General features: G+C 34.1%; 2 protein-coding genes across 5 annotated transcripts in view; one reads left to right on the forward strand and one right to left on the reverse strand.

Moving 5' to 3' along the window:
* The window catches only part of LOC105211867 (autophagy-related protein 16), a 199,876-nt gene that overhangs the window by 69,002 nt on the left and 109,652 nt on the right, over positions 1-21,222 (reverse strand). The window lies entirely within an intron of this gene.
* LOC105211865 (uncharacterized) overlaps positions 1,909-21,222 on the forward strand; it is a 108,339-nt gene continuing 89,025 nt past the window's right edge. Inside the window, exon 1 of one of the 2 annotated variants that reach the window (XM_054232418.1) lies at positions 1,909-2,126. Coding sequence is in view for 1 of the 2 variants with exons in the window: in XM_054232415.1 (XP_054088390.1) it covers positions 4,515-4,631 (117 nt within the window). In the remaining variant the exon portion in view is untranslated. Of the gene's footprint in view, positions 2,127-4,499; positions 4,632-21,222 lie in introns of those variants that run through there. The other variant, XM_054232415.1, reaches the window with a different exon arrangement.

Below are 21,222 nucleotides of genomic sequence, written 5' to 3' on the forward strand. Positions count from 1 at the left end.
TTTTAATATTTGATATTTAATATTTATTTATAATATTTTTTTTTTTTTAATTTTTGAATTATTTAAAAAAAATAAAATATTGGTTTTTAAACAATTTTAATTTTAATTTTTTTTTATTATTGAATTCGGTAACAACACTATGAGTCAATAATTTTCGATAAATCTGTCCACACTTCTAAACTATGGTAATACTCTAATTTGTATAATTAGCCTTCAGTCACATATATTTCACATGACTTCGCACCATAAGCAATCTAGTTCCAACAAATTAAAAATTATTAACACTCTGGAATGAACTCAAAGCAAATAAATATCATTTAAAGCATAAGTGTATAACTGCCATTTAGTTTTGTTGCCAAATGCTAATTTGCGCTGAGTGCCTCAAAGCACATTTTCCACACACCGCCAATCACAAAAAAAAAATCAAAATAATAATAATAAAATTCAATAAAGCCAAACACGCTAAAATGCGGTAATCAGAGAAAGCATTCAAGCCGACACGTTCATTGAACCGCCTTAATAAAAAAGTTACACAAAGAGATTACCATATACGAGAGAAGTAAACAGAAATAGCAAAAATAGCGACAAAAAAAAATTCAATTCAATTGAATATTCTAGGCCAATCGCCAATGTGTTGGCATTAACTGTAAAATTGTGCGCAATTGAAATGCTAATTCCATAGCAACGCTGGCTTTTTACGCTAGCTGTTAACGCCTGCTTTAATATCTGCTCATTATCAGCTTCAGTCTTCATTGTGGTGATTATTGTTTGTGTACGCACGCACGCTGAAAGGTTCTCCATTATCGTTGTCATTCAAATGCCATCTTCTTCTGAGGCGAATCAAAACCACGGCGATAAAAGCTTTTTATTTTTAGATTCGCTAACAAACAAACGTTACATATATGTATATATACTCATACCACAGCGCGGCAGAGGCACCACACAAAATTGTCAACTGAGCGCACTCTCCAGCGCTCCAGGCGCTGAAATGCGCAGTTGCCTGTGACAGTTTTCGTGTGCGCATGCATGCGACCCACTCGCTGGTGCTTAGCAGATTGCACTTGCCACTTGCAACTTGTTGCATTATCATTTGCCACAAATGGATTTTCGAAATGTTAAGCGCTTAGCTGATTAGTAGTATCTCTGAGAAGGGGAAAGAAATGTGTTGTTGTTGTGCCTTTTTTGTTTTTGTTGTGTTAAATGTCATTTGAGTGTTTGGAATTTCGCGAGATTAACTTGTATTTCTATAAATAGAGTGATATTTTTATAAATAAAGGCGAAAACAGGTATGAAGGCGCTGCGCACAGTGTGTGATTTTGGTAAACTTTTCAGTAAAAATTAATAAAAAAAAAATAAAAAAAAATAAAGAAAATTATAAAAAAAATTAAAAAATAAAGAAAATAAAAAAAATTAATAACGAAAAATATATAAATAATTTTTTTTTATATATAAAAATTAACAAATTATCATATAATTTAAAAAAATTAAGAAAAAAATATTTTAAACAAATTACAATTGAAAAATATATTTAAAAATATATATTATAATAAAATATTTAAGAAAAAATATTAGAAAAAACTTCAAGAACTCAAGAAAAATATTATATATTTATCAAACGAAGTTAATTATCCCCTCACCTCAGTATTACTAAGCCGATTTTTTTATGACAAACCCTCTTCAACTCTTGGCAGCGCTCAGCTTTCGCCTCAAATTCGTCACTTCTCTGCTACTCTCTACATTCTTACTAATTCTCAAATACCCACATATACACACTTCTTAATTATATAAACATATTTGCACTAAATGCAAAACCATGCAACATGACATTTGCAGCTTTCGATGTAAATAAATGCTAATTTAATTCTAATTAAACTGGTTATCTTCGTGTTTGTATCATTCCAGTTGCGGAGCCCAGCAGTAAAAACTTTCTCCAAGCGCTTATTCACACGTTACGCGTTTAAGAATTGACAGTAGCCCAGTTGCGCAGCTACACAGATAATAAAAATACTCGACTGGAAAGTAAAAATTGACAGCGAACTCATAAGTGTGACAAGTACGCAGTCAGCTGAGGATTACAGGTGTTGGCGTGGAAGTGAGAATTTGTTTGGTGCGAAAAGAAACAAAAGGTAAGTCGAGTTAATGGATTTTTTCATATAAACTAGGGTAAATGCAAGATGGTACTGAGAATGTGAAGAGGTTCATAAAATTGTATAGTTAAAGAGATGTACAGATGAAATATTCAGCATTTTGTAGAGTTATGGTTGAGTCAAACAGTTCATCCTTGTTATCGGATTATGGGAGTAAGGGGTGTTGAATAGACCATTTAAGTTGAACTCAACAAAATAATGAAAAATCGATTTTAAATTAAATAACTTAAATAATTTGAACTCGATTTAGGTCAATTGAGCTCATTTATATAAAAATAATAGTATTGAGTCAAATGATTTGACGAAAATATATATTTTGATGAAGTGACCAGTACTAAAACAACTAATTGAATTCAATTTAGATAAATTAAGTAAATGTGAGCTAAATTTTAATAGATTTTAGTTACTTGAGAATTGAAAATTACTATATTTAACTAAATTGAATTCAATTATAAATAATTAATTGCATTGAGTTAAATCAATTTACGAAAATAGATATTTTGAAAAATTTAGTCAGAACTAATGTAACTAATTGAGTTCAATTTAAATAAATTGAGTCGAATTTAACTATATTTGTGAGTAATTAAAATAAATTTGTTAATGTAAGCGAGAAATAAATTGAATTATATTGTATTCAAGAGAAATTAAACTAATTAAATCACACTGAGCATATTTTACGGCAATTAAACAATTAAAATTAAATTGAGCTTAATTTAATATGATTTTTTTTATAGTCAGTATGCAACCAGTACATGCGTATAAAATTTAGTTAGTTATGTTTTAAAAATGTCTATTTAAATAAAATCATTTAAATGTACTCAATTTGGTAATTGACTAAATTGCAAAACTTTTACCAGGCTAATTGTTATTGACTTAGTGAAAGGCAATCAAGAAAGCGATTGAATTTGAATTGAAGTGAGGGAACAAACTTCGCCATAAATATGATTTAGTGAACTTAATTGAGTCAATTAATGCTTACTAATTTAATTGATTTTATTGGATGGGTAAGGTTAAAACAAACAAAATCTTTCTGAATATTTAAAAAAAAAAATTCTATGTTCCCATTTCGAAAAAGTTAAATAAAGAGTAGCATCCATGATCTATTTCAGAAAAATAATTGTTAAATATTAAAGAAAACGTGCTAAATCGAAGAGTGAAAAAAAAATCCACATAACCTCCAATAACTAAGACATAGACCACCACCAATCATAATAATGATTACTCAACTTTAAGTGATTAAACAGAAACTCATTCATAGCTCAATAAATACGCAAAAGACCAATCTTGGAGGCAAACTCATAAAATAATTATCATATTTCTTAGACCACTTGGCAAGAAAATTGATTTAAGCTACAATTGTACCGTTATATCAATAATCTTTTAAACTGTAGCCATTCATCTCCAGCACTCTTTCACATAAAACGCTTCTCTTACACAACTCAATTCGATAATAAAAGTTCTTATAAATTGATTTGTTTGCCTTCCCAAAAAGCACAAATCGACAATAAGCCACATGAAAGTGTATCGAACTCGCTTCGAAAGAACCAGAAACTTAGCCCAATCAAGTCAAGTGCCATTTGTTATGCTTAGCGGTGCACGTTACACCCAGTCATGTCCATTATAAAACTCAATCATGTCGACAATAATGTGTGAAACACACAAATGCGCGGCGAATACGAGATGCAAAGCGAAGCTGAAATATTTCTGCTAAGCACTTAACAATCGAATGTGAGATTTTCATTAACAGTTTGACTGAAAAAGTTACACATTTCGACACAAACACACACAGTGCATAAACACACACACAAACAGGCGCTCATTATAGGCATTTGTGTGTGAATTATGCATAGCAACAATGTTGCTCCACACCCAATTCGAGTTCACTTGGCTTGCTTGTGCGTGTGTATGTTTGTTGGTATATCCGGTATGTTGCGACCGCGACTGTGTACGCGCATAGCTGTTAAATATTTCGTGTGTCTGAGAACGTTTTCACATTCATTGATTAGTGTTGTTATAGTGCTCCGCTATGCGGTCGAACGTGCAACGTGTGTGTCTCATCAGCAAACGAGTGATGCAACAAAACCGATTTATTACACAGTTGTTGTTGTACACCGATTGTTTGTTGTTGTTGTTGCACACTATTATTAGTTTTGTTGCACTTGTGCGCTTCAGTGCTTGGCCAACGTTATTACCATTCAATAGTGCGTACGTGAAGCAAAAGACTTAAGCTACGAACTTGCTCGCTGCATTCAATATGCAAAGTGGTGGCTGAGGGCAATGCAGTTCTTGGTGTCTTTCCACAAAAATGCGATTGTTTGTTTTTGTATAATGAAAAGTGCGTGTGCGGTGCGTGTAATTATTACGTGAATGCGAACGAAGTCAATCGTAGAAATTGTTGTTGGTGGCCATATTAATTTTCATGGTGCCTGGAGGCTTGCGGGCGGTACACTGACCAGCATATCATCAAATCAACATAAATGCGCGGTAATTAGTCTTCATTATATGCCAATAAAATATGTGATTATGTGAGCGTATTTAGTGAAAGATAATGACAGGCACTTGGGAAATGAGTGGAACTGTAGGGAAGGTAAGGGAGAGAGACAGTATTCTATGATTGAAGCATAAAAAGTAAACAATTAGCTTGAGATATGATAGAGAGGAGCAATATAACAATGAAATTGAAGCAAATTATTGTCTGGAATTATAATATAAAGACTTTTTGAAATAAAAATCTTGAAAAATCCAAGCTGTTTAAGCGAAAAAAAAAATTAAAATAATTTATGCCAGAATTTTAGTTCAAAAAATTTAAATTTGTTATCAAATAAGCTTAACTGCAACTAAATATATTTATTTTAATATTTTTTTTTTTTTAATTACTTATGGTCGTCTTTCTTAGTCACGCAAAATTCCTAATCTCCACCAGCCTGCAGTCACACACTTTTAATGCTTTTCGAACTACCTTACAGCAATGATCTAATTTTATCGATCAATAATTCGTACATACATACATACATACATACATACATACATACATGCATACATACATACAAACAGACCATACATATTCAAATGTTTAACATTGACTTAAATTGTTTATAAAGTTTGTTTACAAGTAAGAGACAATGTTGCGATTTTTGTAACAAGTTCACTGCGCAACATTTGCGGCTACACACCGTTATACACCTACATGCTTCATGGTGAACAACTGCACGGCAAGTCAAAACAACTTTGGCGCTTAGGTTCACAACAGGCAGCTAACTCGTTTGCTGTCGTTTCAACCGTTAGACACATGACTATTTACGCTTTTATGTAGCAATACAATTCGCATATGTGATTTTGTTGGTTGACGGGTGTATATACGTATGTGGTCACAGTACAGGATATGCGCCAATATACTTAAGTTTTGCTTTAAGGCAGTGGGCAGGTATTTGTCATATACTCATATCAACATACATATATATAAATATTTATGCTGGAGTAAAAAAAATGCATATGTAAATACAAAAACATTATTTTTACATAATTTTTTTTTTCTTGTTTGTGTAGATTTTGTTAACATGTCTCGGTCTGAGTGCGTTTGTTTACACATTTACTTAGTTGCGCCGTTGAAACAAGTTGAAGAAATATATTTTTTTTGTGTTATTTGCTTGTGAAAAAGACGCAAGTACATATTGACTTAGGAATTTTTGTATAAAAGAAAAAAAAATTAGTCAAAAAAAAGTATTATAACATACAAAGAATAATTAATAAAAATAAAATAAATAGAAAAAAATTGAATGCGTGAAAATTAAGCAAAAATTTCATTAAAATATCTTAGAATGTTGCAATCTCTATGTAAACTTGCAAGTAATGAAACATTAGTTCTAGGAACACTTGTGGGTTCTCAAGGATAACATGTTAAGTGTTTATTGGCGAAAAAATTATTTAGGGTGTAAATCCTTATTAGAACTGCTGACAAAGTTAATCAGATCAATTTTAATATTCAAGTTTGTGCTTAAAAATGTCTAACTAAACTGGCAACCATCGCTAGAAGCAATGGGCGGTTGGAAACAACCTTGCCTTGAACTAAAATCTAAAATTAAGCAATAGAAAGACGGAAACACTTTGCATATATCTTTTGTACTAAATTATACTAAAAGATAACTTGAGTATTAAAAGTTTATAATAAAAAAAAATTTTTTAGAACTTTTTTTGTACTAAAAATTTTGTACTAAATTTTTCTTACAGTATAAATTTACATACTTTAATTCCAATGATTTCATTTTTGCTATCAAATAATGCATTTTCTAAATTCATAACTAGCTGCTTCAATTTTTGTACTAAAAATTTTGTACTAAATATTTCTACCAAAAATATTTTAATGTAGATTCCAATTATTTAATGGCAAATTGTATTATGAATTAATGAATTTTCAAATTCTATATTTTTCGTACTTTGTACTAAATTTAAAATTACTGTACTAAAAATTAGTACATAAAGTTTAGAACTGAATATTTTGTAGTTATATATTCAGTTAGAACTGAAATACTCTATAATAAAATTTTGTATCATAAAACGTATTGGACTTGTTTTACAAATAGTAAATACTAAAAATTTAAAACTCCATATTTTGAATTGAAAATTGAAAAAAAAAATTAAAACTGATTTCAAAATGTTAATTCTTCTAATATTACTTTTGTCCTTACAAAAGTACTTCACTTTGTGTACAATTCCTGTACTTTTGAAGCAAAAGAATATCATTCATCTCCCTAAGTTTTACTCTAGCGATCTACACTCAAAGTGTTTTTGTACAGCTAATAAGGAAATTTTATATTTTTGCTGCAAAAGCACACGAAGAAACATTATGTTTCTGTGAAATAGATGGTCTTCCAAGATTTTCAAGACATCAGTATATAACGAAGAGGTACTTAGCTTACCAGTATATTTCTTATCTTGAAATTTACTAGTATATTTTTGTATTCTTGAAGCGGTGGTAAGGTCCTCAAAGTTTAGTATTTAAAAATTGGGATTAAATCTGATCAAAAATAGTATTTTTAATATGTCGTATATTTTTAGAATTGAATAGTGATACAAGGAATTATAAATTTAAACTAAATACCCAAGTAACAAATAGTAGTAATTTCAAGTTTTCTAGTTTACATTAATTGTAATTCATTTTATTGCCGAAAGTTCACTTTATGTACAATATATTCATTTAATTTTTTGTTTAACGTAATCTTCAATGATTTTTGAGGCATTGTATGAGATCATATCAAAAAAGAAAGCAATTCATCGAAGAGGCATGAAAGCAGTCTCACATGACCATTGATGATTTTATGCTGATAAGACATGTACAAGCTTAATAGACGAAAAACTGTGTATAATTAAAAATGCAAGCCTATAAGATCATATCACAAAGCAAACTAGTAATTAACGAAAATACTGCACTAACCTCAAGGGAAAGTTTCGAGTTTAATTTCAAATAAATTGCGCTTTAATACAACTGATAAGTAATGCAATTAAAATGCCTTCAATACGGAACCATCTTCTTCCACAATTTTCAAAAACGCTTTTACACAATTAAATTTTCGAGAAGAAGCAATAAATACCGAAGACAGCTTGCAGCAGTTCACAAACTTTCTTTTCCTGCAAGACAAGCTTTTGTACTAAACCCTGCTTAAACTGCAGCAACAAAGTGAAGCCGAAAAAATTCTCTCGCTCAGCAAGAATTATCGGCACATTCCAATCCCGAAAATAACAGCACCGAATATGTTGCTGGCAAATAAATCAGCGGCAGAAATCAAGCGCAGACACACATATAGACAGACATACATATATACGGACAGACATGGAAGAACATGCATGACACGAAATTGTGCGCATGAGTGTGTTTGTTCGAAGATATTTTTTATAGGCGCCTAAAGCAACAAGCTGTTGCAGCTACATGTGAAAAACAACAACAAGCGGCATAACATTTGCTGCAGTTTAGTGGAAATAAAATTAAATAATGAAAAATAAGGAACAAGCAAAAGCCGACGAAGTGGAAGAAGAGATGAAGAAAAAAAAAATACAATCAAAAGTCAAACCGGCTCGGCACCAAGAACAGTTATGTTGAGTATGTTACAGTGCGATCGACGACAGTCACTGCAATTACAACAACAACACGCAAACAAGCTGGCAGCAACACAACAACAACAACAAAGAAAGAAGCTTAAAGTAATGGTGTGTATTTGTGTATTTAGGTGGTGAGGGGGGCAAAGGGAAGCAGCTAGTTATTATCAACGACGGCAGCTTTTCAAGTGGGGACAACAACAACAAACTATACATATATATACGACAACAACCAAGTGGAGTTTGCTATGTTTGGAACATCTTCAATGGCATCAACAACAGCAACAACAACAACCAGAGATAGTGGCAGCCAACCAGCTTGGCAACTTATTCAGCTGCTGCAGCAAGCGTGTGGCATGCCACCGCAAGCCCGTTTAGGCCTAACAAACAGCAGAGGTGGCGGGCAGCTAAACCAGTTAAAGTCAAAGTGTAAACAGGTGGCACAACAACAACAACAACTACGACAGGCGGATGAGCAATAGCAACAACCAGAACCACAAACCACTTCAGGACGTGCAACCTCAATGGCCCAACAATTTTTACGCACATGCGTGCTGTGACACGCACATAATGTGCAACGTGGCGTGCAACATCGCTGTTGTTGCAACTTGATTTTGCACCAAAGCAGCAGCAAGCTTGCCACCGACAAACTGGCTGTTGCTGCTGCTGCTGCAACTTGTGGTCATTGCCACATGACTGATGATGCGACAGGTAAGCGAGTATACCGGTAGCGGCAGCCGGCTTGCCACAGCATGCCACAGAATAATAAAAGAACAAAGCGCAACGTAAGGAGATGAGCAAAATAAGGAGCGCAAAGGCGACTGCGGTCAACGGAATGGCTGCACAAATGGGAGCTGAAGCTACTGGTGGTGTTGTTGTTGTTGCTACTGCTATTGTTGTTGATGATGCTACTTTTGTTGTTGCTGTCGGTTTTGCTGTTGATGTTGCAACTTCTTTTTTTGTTGTTGCTGCTACTGGTAGTTGTTTATTGTAGGCTTCTTCATTTTACTATTGTTGTTGTTGGCGTAGAAAAGTGGCACAATGAATTGGGTTGCTGGCACACTAACCACCACCACCACAAATAGGATCAACCAGCAACTGAAGCGGCAGCAAAACAAGAACAACAAATTATAATAAAAGCAGGCAAGTTGGAAACAACAACAACAAATATACTAGAATATTGGAACCACAAACAAGCCACATATACACATGTAAACACTTGCCACAACAGAATAGTGTCAGCAACAGGATACAATAACATTGTTGTTGTTGTTGTTGTTGTACAGCAACATGTCATGCGGGAGAAATCTTCTAGAAATCGGGAGAAAATCTTCACGCTGCAAATGGGGTTGAAGAACCTCAAACAATAAAGTATATTCTTCAACATGCAACATATAGATATGTGTATGTATATGCAACATGTTGCTGCATTGTTGACCGCAACAGCACTCTACAGAATGTTGCCATTCTTTGCCGCTGAACGTGAGCAATCAGCTCGACTTCGCAATCGCATTGAAATCTAAGTCACATTTTCGAAAGCACAGTCTACGGTGTAGCGGGTGAAGTTACAGTTGGCGAAGATGGCATCTAAGAAATATTGATGACACACTAGCGATTGTGCTGGGATAGTGCTAATGACACGTGCAGCTGCACGGAGCTACAAAATGTTATTGTTGTATTTTAACAATAAACATGATTCAATTATGAAAATATGAAAACATGAGTTAGCCTACTTGCGAAATTTCTATGTTATTTGAAGGTATTTAGGTCATAATTGCAACGAGGACAGAGAGCTGGCAACTCAAGGAACACAGTTTTAGTACTAGTAGTTGCATTTTTGCAAATCTTCAACACTTTTGTTAGCAATACTAGTCCATTGGCGAACTTTCTCATACTAGAAATATTAATCAAAAAATCATTTTTTCGATAAATATGAAATGTTGGGAACCCCTGATTATATAAAAAATACATTTTCTATTTATTTCATTAGAAACCAAATTTCTATAATAAAAATTACATTTCTTGCAAGTTTAGACTTGTTCTTAAATATATGTACGCCACTGTACACTGATTGATGGCTAAAACAGCGCCACTCGTGGCTCAACAATCGCTTTCTGACCAAAAAAGCTCAAAATATATACATTCTGTTGTCTTTCAAATAAGTCTTCACTCCTGCATTCACCAAATTCTTTGTGAATTCTTTGTGAAGAAGCACTTTGCTGGCATTGTGGGCGTTTACACGCTTCAGCTTGACAGCTTAATTGGAGTTTCTCGCAAGCACGCAATAGCTCGTTAACAGTTCGTAAAGAATGAGATGTAAATTTCCAGCTTTTCTGTGAAATGTTTAAACCACTTAATGGATTATCATTGTTGTTGTATTCAAAAATACCAAAATAAAAAGTGAAAGTGATAAATTTCAAAATCTCAGATGAATAAAGGTTTAGTCAACTTAAAATAATGAAAAAATATACTGAAATAGTTTTCGAACAAGCTGAATCAATGACAAATTCTTCCAAACACTCTCTAAACATGAGACTCTCAAAGTTGTACAATAACATGGAAGTACAGAACCCTTCATTATGCTTTATTTAATTCAAATTACTTTGAAAATTCGTCAAAAAACAATTAAATGCATTCCATAGCTTAAATATAACTCTAACACCACTCAACAACATGTTGCAGCAACATGTTGCTAAGCAAAAGCGACTTTCAACAGAAACAGTAATAATTCAACACAACAGCTTTTCGCACAACCGTTATTTAAGCATAATTACAAGTTATAAAATCATGTAACAACAACAATAACAACAACAGCAAAGACACTCGCAACAGATTGCACAATTTATTGCAAAATATTGCACAATCTCTGAGCGCATAAACATATCAATCAATAAAACGAGTTCAAAGCAAATGCGCTGACGCTAATCAATGAATCGAAGTTGCCAGCAGCGGTCGCAGAAATTAAAGCAACGGCACTGTGTGCATGGTCAACGGCTTAATGACAGTGTGATTGCAACAGAATTGGCGAGTCACCAGTGGGCAGTGGAAGAATGTGAAAGCGGGGAGGGTTGGTCGAGGCTTAAATACATATATAGTGAGATAGACTACCGCATTGACAGAGTAAAATTTAATTATAGAAATTTCGTTAAACACAAAACAGTTGGAAGCGCACACAAACACACACACACACACACATGCACATATAAATACATATAAGTGAGTGTTGCAATGCTGCAATTATAGGCAATTGCAATGTGCAATAATAGCAGTGTTTAATGTTGTTATCACGGCAGCGCGATTGCCGCTGCAGCAGCGTTGGCACTCATACATACACTTACACATATATATTGAGTTTTATTCATATCTTCTTAATTTGTTGCTTTCATATTTTTTTGTTATTTGCCTCATAAATCCTCTTTAGTGCCGCAATAGCCGCGTTCAGCAATTAGTGACAGCTATATTGCAGTAAATATAGCCCGTATGATTATTTACTTCATTTGTTGTTGTCGTTTTATCGGCTTTTAATATTCCAACAGTTAATCAATTAAAAACGATTGCATAATTGCTTTTGCAAATAGCAAACTATTCAGTTATATTATTGTAACTGTGGGGATTATATAATCATATACTCGTATATATAAACACACAATCACATATACTAAATATGTATTCGAAAATTTTACTGAGAAATTGTATATGATTATGGACTAGATTGGAATAGTATCTAAAAATAAATATAAATATTTTTCTCAACCGTTAACTATTTTTTCGTACCAATTGCAGCAAATAGTATGATGATGCTCTTTTAATATTAATTTAGGCATACAGAGAGGCTAGACAGCAAATAATTGCCGTTAAAATTAACAATTCTAGAGAAGTATTAGCTTTTTCCACGCTTCTCTTGAAGCACCTTCAAAACCATTTACGATACATAGCCAGTAACAGGTAGTAATCAATTGGTGACAGGTCCAGAGTATGAGATAGATGCATAAATATCTCCTGACCAAGCTCCCGGAGCTTCTACCGAGTTACTATCGAACTGTGTGGTGTGACATTGGTCTAATAGAACACATCTCCTCTTGTATTGTCGAAAGCTGGTCGCTCCTGAGAGGTGCTTCTTTCAAAGGTCTAATTTTTGTGGTCCGAAATAAGAACTTGATAGAAGATTAGCAGCTCATAGTATATGACTCTCTGCCAATACCACCAAATATATAAGGAACCCTTCTTGCACAATAAATCTTGGCTTGTCCGCCGTTTACACGGGCTCACAGCGATTCTTCCACAACCGTTTCCGCTTGAGGTTATCTAAAGTGACACCCTCAATAACCATTCAATTCAGAAATTTTTCCATTTTTTTTCTTTAGTTTCAACAGCGATTTGCAAATTGAAATTCGGTACCTTAGACAATCAAACATCGAGCTTCTTTTTATATCCAACCTTATTTAAAAGGTTCAAAACGTTTTTTAGTGATTTTTTTAATTCCTTGGCAATTGAAACAATATTTATATGACGGTCAGACTCGACAAATCTCATTATTTTAACAATATATACGACAATTTACAATCCAAAGACTTCGACGAAATCTAACTTGACGTGTGACCTCTCGTACCTTGCTGTTGGGTCATGTGAAATACTTGTAAATTTTTAGAGTTTTTGGGAGATAAAGCGGGCGAAAGGCCAAATAGCCTCTAAAATATGCTCAAGCTGATTAGATTGGGTTAGGTTGTAAGGCTGTTCTGTACACACAATCCTTTGTGAAGCCAGGATTCGAAAATGTCTTGAAATTACTACAAATCTGCAGAGATTTTTCACTTTCATGTTCGTTATTTCGTGCGGTTGTTCGAAAAAATGATATCCGATAAATTTGTTTCTTGATCTTACAAAGCCTGGACATTCCACACGAAAGTGATGAGAAGATTCCACCTCATGCTCCTCCAGGCAGATTCTACAGCTAGCAACTGGTAAGATTTTTAACCTTCCAGCGTGGGTCCCGATGGGACAAAGGCCAGTTAGAACCCTTACGACGGATTAAAATTATTAAAACATATTTCGCTAAAATTGCGAAAGCTTTAAGATATATATTCTAACGGCTTTCAGCATCATTCCCAACACCATTTAAATATGTATTTAGCGCATTTTTGATGTTAATCCATTTTCTACATATAAAAACCTAAATGTAATCAAATAAATTCATATCTCCAAATGTGGAGCAAATAATCAATAATTTAGCCACAAACGGCACAAACAACACAACCGCCGAAAGCCAGAGGCTGCGACACGCTACACACTGCAGTCAGTGGCAACAAGTAATGCTTGCAAAGCACATTCGTAACAGTTACATTGTGGCAAATAAAAATGCTTTCCGCCCAATTTAGAGTGTTTTGCTTATTGCTTTGGCATATTTATTTATGCGTGCTCACTAGGTCGTGCGCCACGGCAAGCTGCAACAGTGTTTTGCGTTTTTATATTTATATGTGGCATGTGTGGCAGCAGCGGCGTGACAGCTTATTTCCTCAAACGCAGCGGCAGCGCACTTAATGTTGCTTAGCACCTTCTGGCGCTGCATTTCAATTAGCCCACTTCTACTTATATTTCCATTTCCATCGAGTCGAGCGCTACCACTTCTGTGCGTTTTAGGGGCATAATTTGCTCTGAAATTTCAAGTATTTATTACCAATTGATATGCTTGCAACATGCCACATGCGTCTATATACCAGTAAGTGTTGCACATTGGCAATTTGTTCGAGTTTGCTATTTCCATGCACTATGCGAATGGGAAACTGAGTCAAGTGGCCAGTCAGCAGGCGTGACCAAACACATATTCACACACACTCTCAGAAAAAAAAAAGAAAAAATAATAATAGTTAAATCCCAGCAGCTCGTACAGGAAGGCCAGCAGACAGTTGGCTGTGTTTTTTTTTGTATGCGCTAGTAAAATGTTTTACGGTTTGTGCCTCCGAGTTACTTAGGTAGTTATTTAGTTGCTCAGTTAGCCAGTCTGTTAGTTAGTTAGCAGAGCGGAAATGCTGGAAAATCAGCTCAATTTCAAGCGTTTTGTTCATTTACACTGATCGTGGCTTTTATCTAACTGTCCCTCCGTAACGCAGTATTCGCAGCTGTTTGCCGTTGGCTGAGTGATTGAGTGAGATTTCAACTGCACCGACATCTCGAATAACTCAAAAGCTTGCTCATTAATTTATTTGACACCTTTTTTCTAGTGCACAGGCGCTCATGTCAGTGATTTCCTAAATATATTGCATTAGGTTCATTTGTGAAATACTGAACGAAAAGCTGATAAAAGATAAAAGATATTCTCTAAAATTACGATTTCCATTGAGAAAATTTACTTTTCATGAAGAGTAAAATGAAGAATATATCGAAAAAATCGATCACACATCCAAAAAATATCGCAAATATAAAAAGGATACTCATCCAGAAACAATAAAAAATCAAAGTTATCGATATTAAATAAAAATCGATAAGTTATGAAAATATCGATATATTTTGAAAAATATCGAACATAAACCGATAAAATCACCCATTATACATGTTAACTTATACAAAGTTATCTGAAACTAATAGAATATCACAAAAATATTGATAGGACGATAACCATAATATTGTCGTTAAAAATATCGATACATTTTGCTGAAAATGATGAGACATATTTAAAAATATCGATTAATCGAAGATTTAAAAAAAAAACTTTTTAAGAAACAAAATCCATCGAAATTTTCGATTATATATAAAAATCGATAACTTAAACTGAAAACCACTAAAAAACTTCGAAAATATATTTTTGATGATATTTTAAAATAATATGGATTATAAAATTTAGAAAATATTTTAGATACATGAGAAATAGTGTTATCGATAATATCGAAAATTTCGATAACATGGCAGAAAATATCGATATCACAGTATCTAAATTTGTTCGACTTTACTTATAATATAATTCTAAACTAATAGTAATTAATTTTGGACTAGTTGGTAGAAAAGTTGGTCAGCCACTATACGGAGTTTCTAGTAATTTGGGGATACTATATCAAAAGTGGGTTAACATAGCAGCTACAGTGAATATATCACTATGGTTTTAAGTGTGTTGGAGCATAATTGCATACTGAATATGTTTTGCATCCTTTTTACCGACTATTAACCCTTATGTTTACCACAAACCCATTTTAGTTAATTATTACTTCCAACGAATCTCCCTTTTCAGTCTATTTGGGTTGCTGTCAATTTAGTTTGACATGAACTGCAAGCTTATTAAATTTAAATAAGTAAACCCGCACCAAAGAAAGCAAACAAGTATATTTGTATTTTTATATACAACACAGCCAATTTCCTACACAGACCACACGAAAATTTAAATAAAAACTTCCAAGCCATAAGACGACTCGCAGCCATACGAAAATGGCAAATTCCAAACAACCCAGACAATTGTGATTTTCAGCCGAAAAGTCTTATCTCATTCGACACAATCTACATTTGCATTACATGTGAATATCTGCGAGGCAAATATGATGTAGCTGCTGGCACACTTTCCACTGTCCACTACAAAAGAGACACACACAGAGATACAAGCAGTCGCGCATTAGAAATACAAACAATACAAAGCGCCGCGCAGGCAAAATGACAAACGAAGCAGCGACATGATGGCAACATTTTTGCCATCAACAGCGCCAATTTTGCACATTTTGGCTGTGAACAAAAGACTTAAGGCACAAACTTCACGACGAGCCACCAAGCAACCAGCAACATATGTATATACACATGTATATGCAACATGTGTACGTACAGTGTAAGTGCGCACAAACAAAACAAGCGGCGAGTTATCGCGCCATGTCATGCTATGCTATGTTGTGTTGTGCTATGTTGTGCTGTGCTATGCCATGCATGTTCATAATTTTTCGCCAAACAGGCGTTTTTATAAACTTGTCATATGCAGCAATTGTCCGAAGCACACCAAGACGAGGAAGAAGCAGAAGAGGAATGAATAGCAAGTCACAACAACAACAAAAACAGTAATGAAGATCTTTGTTGTTAGCAGCGAACAATGCAAATGCATATGCATGAAGTGAAATGACCAAAAACACACATGAGTGAGTTGCAAGCACACAGCACAAAAAAATAGAAAAACAACAATAACAACATTCTTGCAACATGCGCTGGTGGGCAATTTTTAGGCGGCAGCAACAATGCGACAAACAGGCAGCCGAACAATATGACAGTTTCTATTAGACGACCATGACGGCAAACTACAAGCGACCAAGAGCTGACCAAAAGCGGAGAATCGCAACAACACATATGTACAACAACAAGCCACTTATGTTGTAGGTGCCTGTTTTATGGCTGCGCGAAAAGTAGAATGAAAATGTTGACAAGCATAAAACTGCTGAGAAAGCTGCCGAAAATGTAAATTCCATTCCGAACTGTCCAGAAAAAAATAAAAATAAAAAACGTGTGTAGAAAAACGCGCCCTCATAAGTGGCAACATTAGTGCCACAGGCAGTGACAGTAAAATTTTCATTGCCATTTTCATTTCAACTGGCATTTAGGCTGCGCGTAGTTCTTGTTGTTGTTGTCGCATGCTTGTGCTTGTGCCTATGATTTGTAGCTGACCGTCGGTCGCATGTGGCAAGCAGCCAAACAATGAAAATGCCTATTTTTCACTAGCTTCAACAAAGCCTAGTTGTCGACGAACTATTTTCTGTGTTTCTTTTTTATTTTGACCTTAGCTCCACAGTTAAAGTTAAAAATGTTATAAAGTAGTAAGCAATTTGAATTCTAATAAAAAGTATATGCGGAGAATACAGTGGGGAAAATAATTTTATATTTATTTGTTGTTTTAGTAAAGTAATACTCAAAACTGATAAAATATAAAGGTTATAAGAATATAGGTAAGGGTAGGAAAGACACCAATTTTCAACAATTACAAGAATATCGATTTAAAAGAAAAATCAACTAAAAATAATAAGATAAACTCAAAAAAAAATTAAATTAAATATATATACAAAATTATAAATTCTGATAAAATAACGATATTTTCGATAAACACAAAGTTATCGATAAAATATAAAAAAGAAAATATTACATATCAATTGTAAAGAAACATTGATATATTAAAATAGTATTTTCGATAAATAACAGTGATATCGATACAATAAAAAATAATCGATATAAATCGAAAATAGCTAAACTGTGAAAAAAGATGGACAACATTTCAAACTTATTGATTGCGTAACAAGAATTTCGGAAATTTAAAAATATCGATTAATAATTCATCAATTAAAATTTTGTTTGCCCTTCACACTGCCGGCTACTTGATAAACGAGCAGCTGTTATACATTTTTGTTTTTGCTTTTCATAAGAAATTGGAGAGTTTTTCAGCTGATTCATTTAGCTGATCAATTTATTCAATTAAAAATTAATGTAGATTTTTAATTTGTATGGTAAATCGATCTTAATCAGCGTTTTAATCGAGCAGAAGCCGGTTAATTGAACAATTAGCTCCTGTGTGAAAAGGCTATTAATATTAACACTAAACTTTCCAAAACAGGTTTCGTTGATATCGATGAGACCAGTAGAAAATAGCGACTATTCTCAGGTACATTTGAATTTGCGAAATATGATAACGATTTATAATTATAGATTCCAAAGATAAATATTCCAGAAATATCGTTATCATATGATGGGTTCAAAAAAATTGTATTTTTAGTTTTCAGCCGGAATCGTGGAGGAAATGTGTGCCCATTTTTCGAGGCGGGGGTGTTCAGAATGCTGAACTCATGTTCTACACAATTTGTATAGATTTATACTGTCGAAATATATATATGTTAATGAATGATAATAAACTCCAGACTCTGTCTATTTACTGGTCGTAGAAAAAAAATCTAAAAAATCCCTAAAAAACAGGCCGTCACATGAGATGATCCCCTTAATTCCTTTTAAGATTGGATCGATAACAAATTTAAAAAATATCGATATCAAACTATCATTATTCTTCAGATTCTTCAAATATTTACACCGAAAGTTGGAAATAGTTTATTGTTCTAAAGCTGAAAATTATACAACGGTGCCTGGCTATAGACTACTACTACTCAAGTGATTTGTTGCCATTAATTTATTCTCCCTTCATTAGCAAATTCTGGAGCAAAATCACATTTCAAAAATTTTTATTAAAAAAATATTTTCTTTCAAGTGCATCGAAACATCTTCATTAAGCCCTCAGATGTGTATATATGTATGTTCGAAGACCTACTTGCATTGATAACTTATTTCAACTGCATATGCTTTTACATGAGTATAACTCACATATGTACGAAAAAAACAAAAACAAAAACAACAATGAGTGGCAATGGCTAACAAACGAAGTTTGTCATAATTTTATTTAAGCGAATTTTCCAGCCAAAACAACAAGCACACATTCGTACATATCTACATAAGCATGTGAACAAAGCGTGGCGGCAAGCACGCCGAACAATTCGGACAATTGCAACTCAGTCGAAATCACAAAAACATGAAAAAAAGAGAAAAAATAAATAAAAATTCATTGCATTGCTTTGAAGGAGCTTCTTGGTCAAGTTTATGGCCGTAGCATTACAACTGCCCACCACAAAGAATGTATGTGTGTGTGTATCCCTTGCGCACGGCCATAACTTAACAGCACAAATATATCTTCCTTCGTACAACTTCGCTGCATTGGCGATAATCGAATATGGGTTTACTTTGCTTTATGTTCAATTTTCACTGTTGTTGTTGTGCATTTTTTGTGTGCTTCGCGCGGTTTTTTGGTTTTCGGTGGTACTTTTAGTTGAAATTGATGTTGCTGTTCGGTCGTTTAGCAAGTTAGCATTGTCGTCAACATCGTCGGACACGGACGACGGCGACAATGACGACGACGATGATGACGATGATGACGTTCATGATGAGGACGACGACAACGGCCGCCGCAACGCTTGACTGTGGCTTGTCGGCTCTTGTCCTCCGTCGAATTTAGGTCACGTTCAAGTGAGTCTCTCGACTACGCGCATTGTGCTTGCTTCGAAATTCTTTTGCGCTTGACTGCCTGCCAGCGCCCGTGCGCCCGTGCTTTTTTGACTTATTTTCGCTGCCCGCTGCCAATGCGGCAAGTGATTGTGATTTACATCATCACGAAGCCCACAGCAATGTGAGGAGCCAGTCAGCCAGAGAGTCAGCGAGCAGACCGCAGCATCCCACAGCCTCCATCATTGTTGTTGTTGTTGTTATTGTTATCATTGTTGGCGATTCCATTTCGGTACCGTTGGCCTGGGAAAATATGACTTTCTACTGGGTTAACGCGAACAATTTCGTTTTTTGTGTCAAGAGGCTCAGTTTTTTGGGCATTTTGCTTTGGCATTCGTTTCTTTTATTTTCAGTTTACGTCCGACAATAAAGAATTTTGTGCACAAATTGTAATGGAAATGAAATGAAATGAAAGTTACCAATTGCAAATGAAGGCATAAAGCATTGCTTGAGCCACAAATTTATGTTTTCATAAATCCATGTGGCAGCGCATTGCCGTGCATAGGGTTGAGCCAACGGCATGATGTGCTGTTTGTGCTCAAATCAAAAGGAGCTGGGATGTGTTGATCGTTTGGCAGCAGAAATCAAAATTTGAAGAGCGTGTTATTACTTGTTCATTTGGTTTGCATAATTTCATAATTATGCAGGAACGCAGGTTTTATTTTTTATTTTTGAGAAAAAAAAATAATAAAAAGTCAAACAAGTATTTTGAGTTGATAAATCTCAGAGTGCAATCAAATGAATATTTGAAAATTGAAATAAAAATTTTGTTTACTAAAATGTATGATATCATTGGTGAAATTTGTTCAAACTAATAGAAACAGTTTATAGAAACTGATATCGATTGAAGTTTGCTGCGAAATAAAATATTCTCTTTCTGTGATAAAATTATTCTCCAAATTTCTGACTCGCATTGACTTCATTTTTTGGCCTTATTTGAAACCTAATTATCTTCTGGCCATAGACGATCTCATTCGTACCGATATCATCGCTGTACTGGTGTATATGCATAAGAGAGTAATCTAAAACTCAGCAATACAGAGGGCCACTTATGCGATATTGTACTCAAAATAGTAAAGAAATTAGATGTCTCGGTAGTTTTCGGAATGGTGACGCCAACTAATATTTATATACACATAAACTGGTATAATTTCTCTATCAATTTTGGTAATAAACTCAAAATATAATCTCAGAGCGGGGCTCAGAGAGAACAAACAACTCTCTCACCCGAAAAGTATGCTGTTCTCACCAGAAAAATATCTCTTGAATTCTTGGAGAAATTTCAAATCTCATAAAATACTTGATCAACTCGAACCAATTTAGGCTTAACTGCTACATATTTCGCATAGAACACTATTTTGAAATCCATTAATTTATTTAACTCAACAAAAATATCGCAAGCATCCAAACAGTATGGGAGCTCTGCCAAATGAGACGAATAGGTCCATACTAGGGCTCTTAAAATTATTCGAATAACCTGAAAACCGATTATTCGAATATCCGGTTTGTAACCGTTAGTATGAATATTAACCGATTAATACTATTCGAATAGTCGTCACATTGACACTAATCGAATAATTGCTCTGCTGCGGGTATTTGTATACATGAAAATTGTTTGAACTCCAAGCAGCCTTTGATTTTTGTTTGTTTTTATTTGAGAAAATGTCAATTGTACGCATTTTTCGTGAGTTTCACTTTTTTCAATAAAAATAAAATTTTAATGAACTTTCACTATTCGAGTAGTCGACAACGTACGGTTAACCTGATAGTCGGAAATGAACGGTTAAACGAATAGTCGACAACTTACGATTATCCGTATACTTCAAACCGAATATTATTATTCGAATAATGCCCTATCCGGTTAATTTAGTTAGTCGATTAGTCGAATACCAAGAGCTCCAGTTCATACCCTACTCTAGTTCCTATATATCAAATATGA

Source organism: Zeugodacus cucurbitae, chromosome 2 (assembly GCF_028554725.1).
Source record: "Zeugodacus cucurbitae isolate PBARC_wt_2022May chromosome 2, idZeuCucr1.2, whole genome shotgun sequence".
NCBI lineage: Eukaryota > Metazoa > Arthropoda > Insecta > Diptera > Tephritidae > Zeugodacus > Zeugodacus cucurbitae.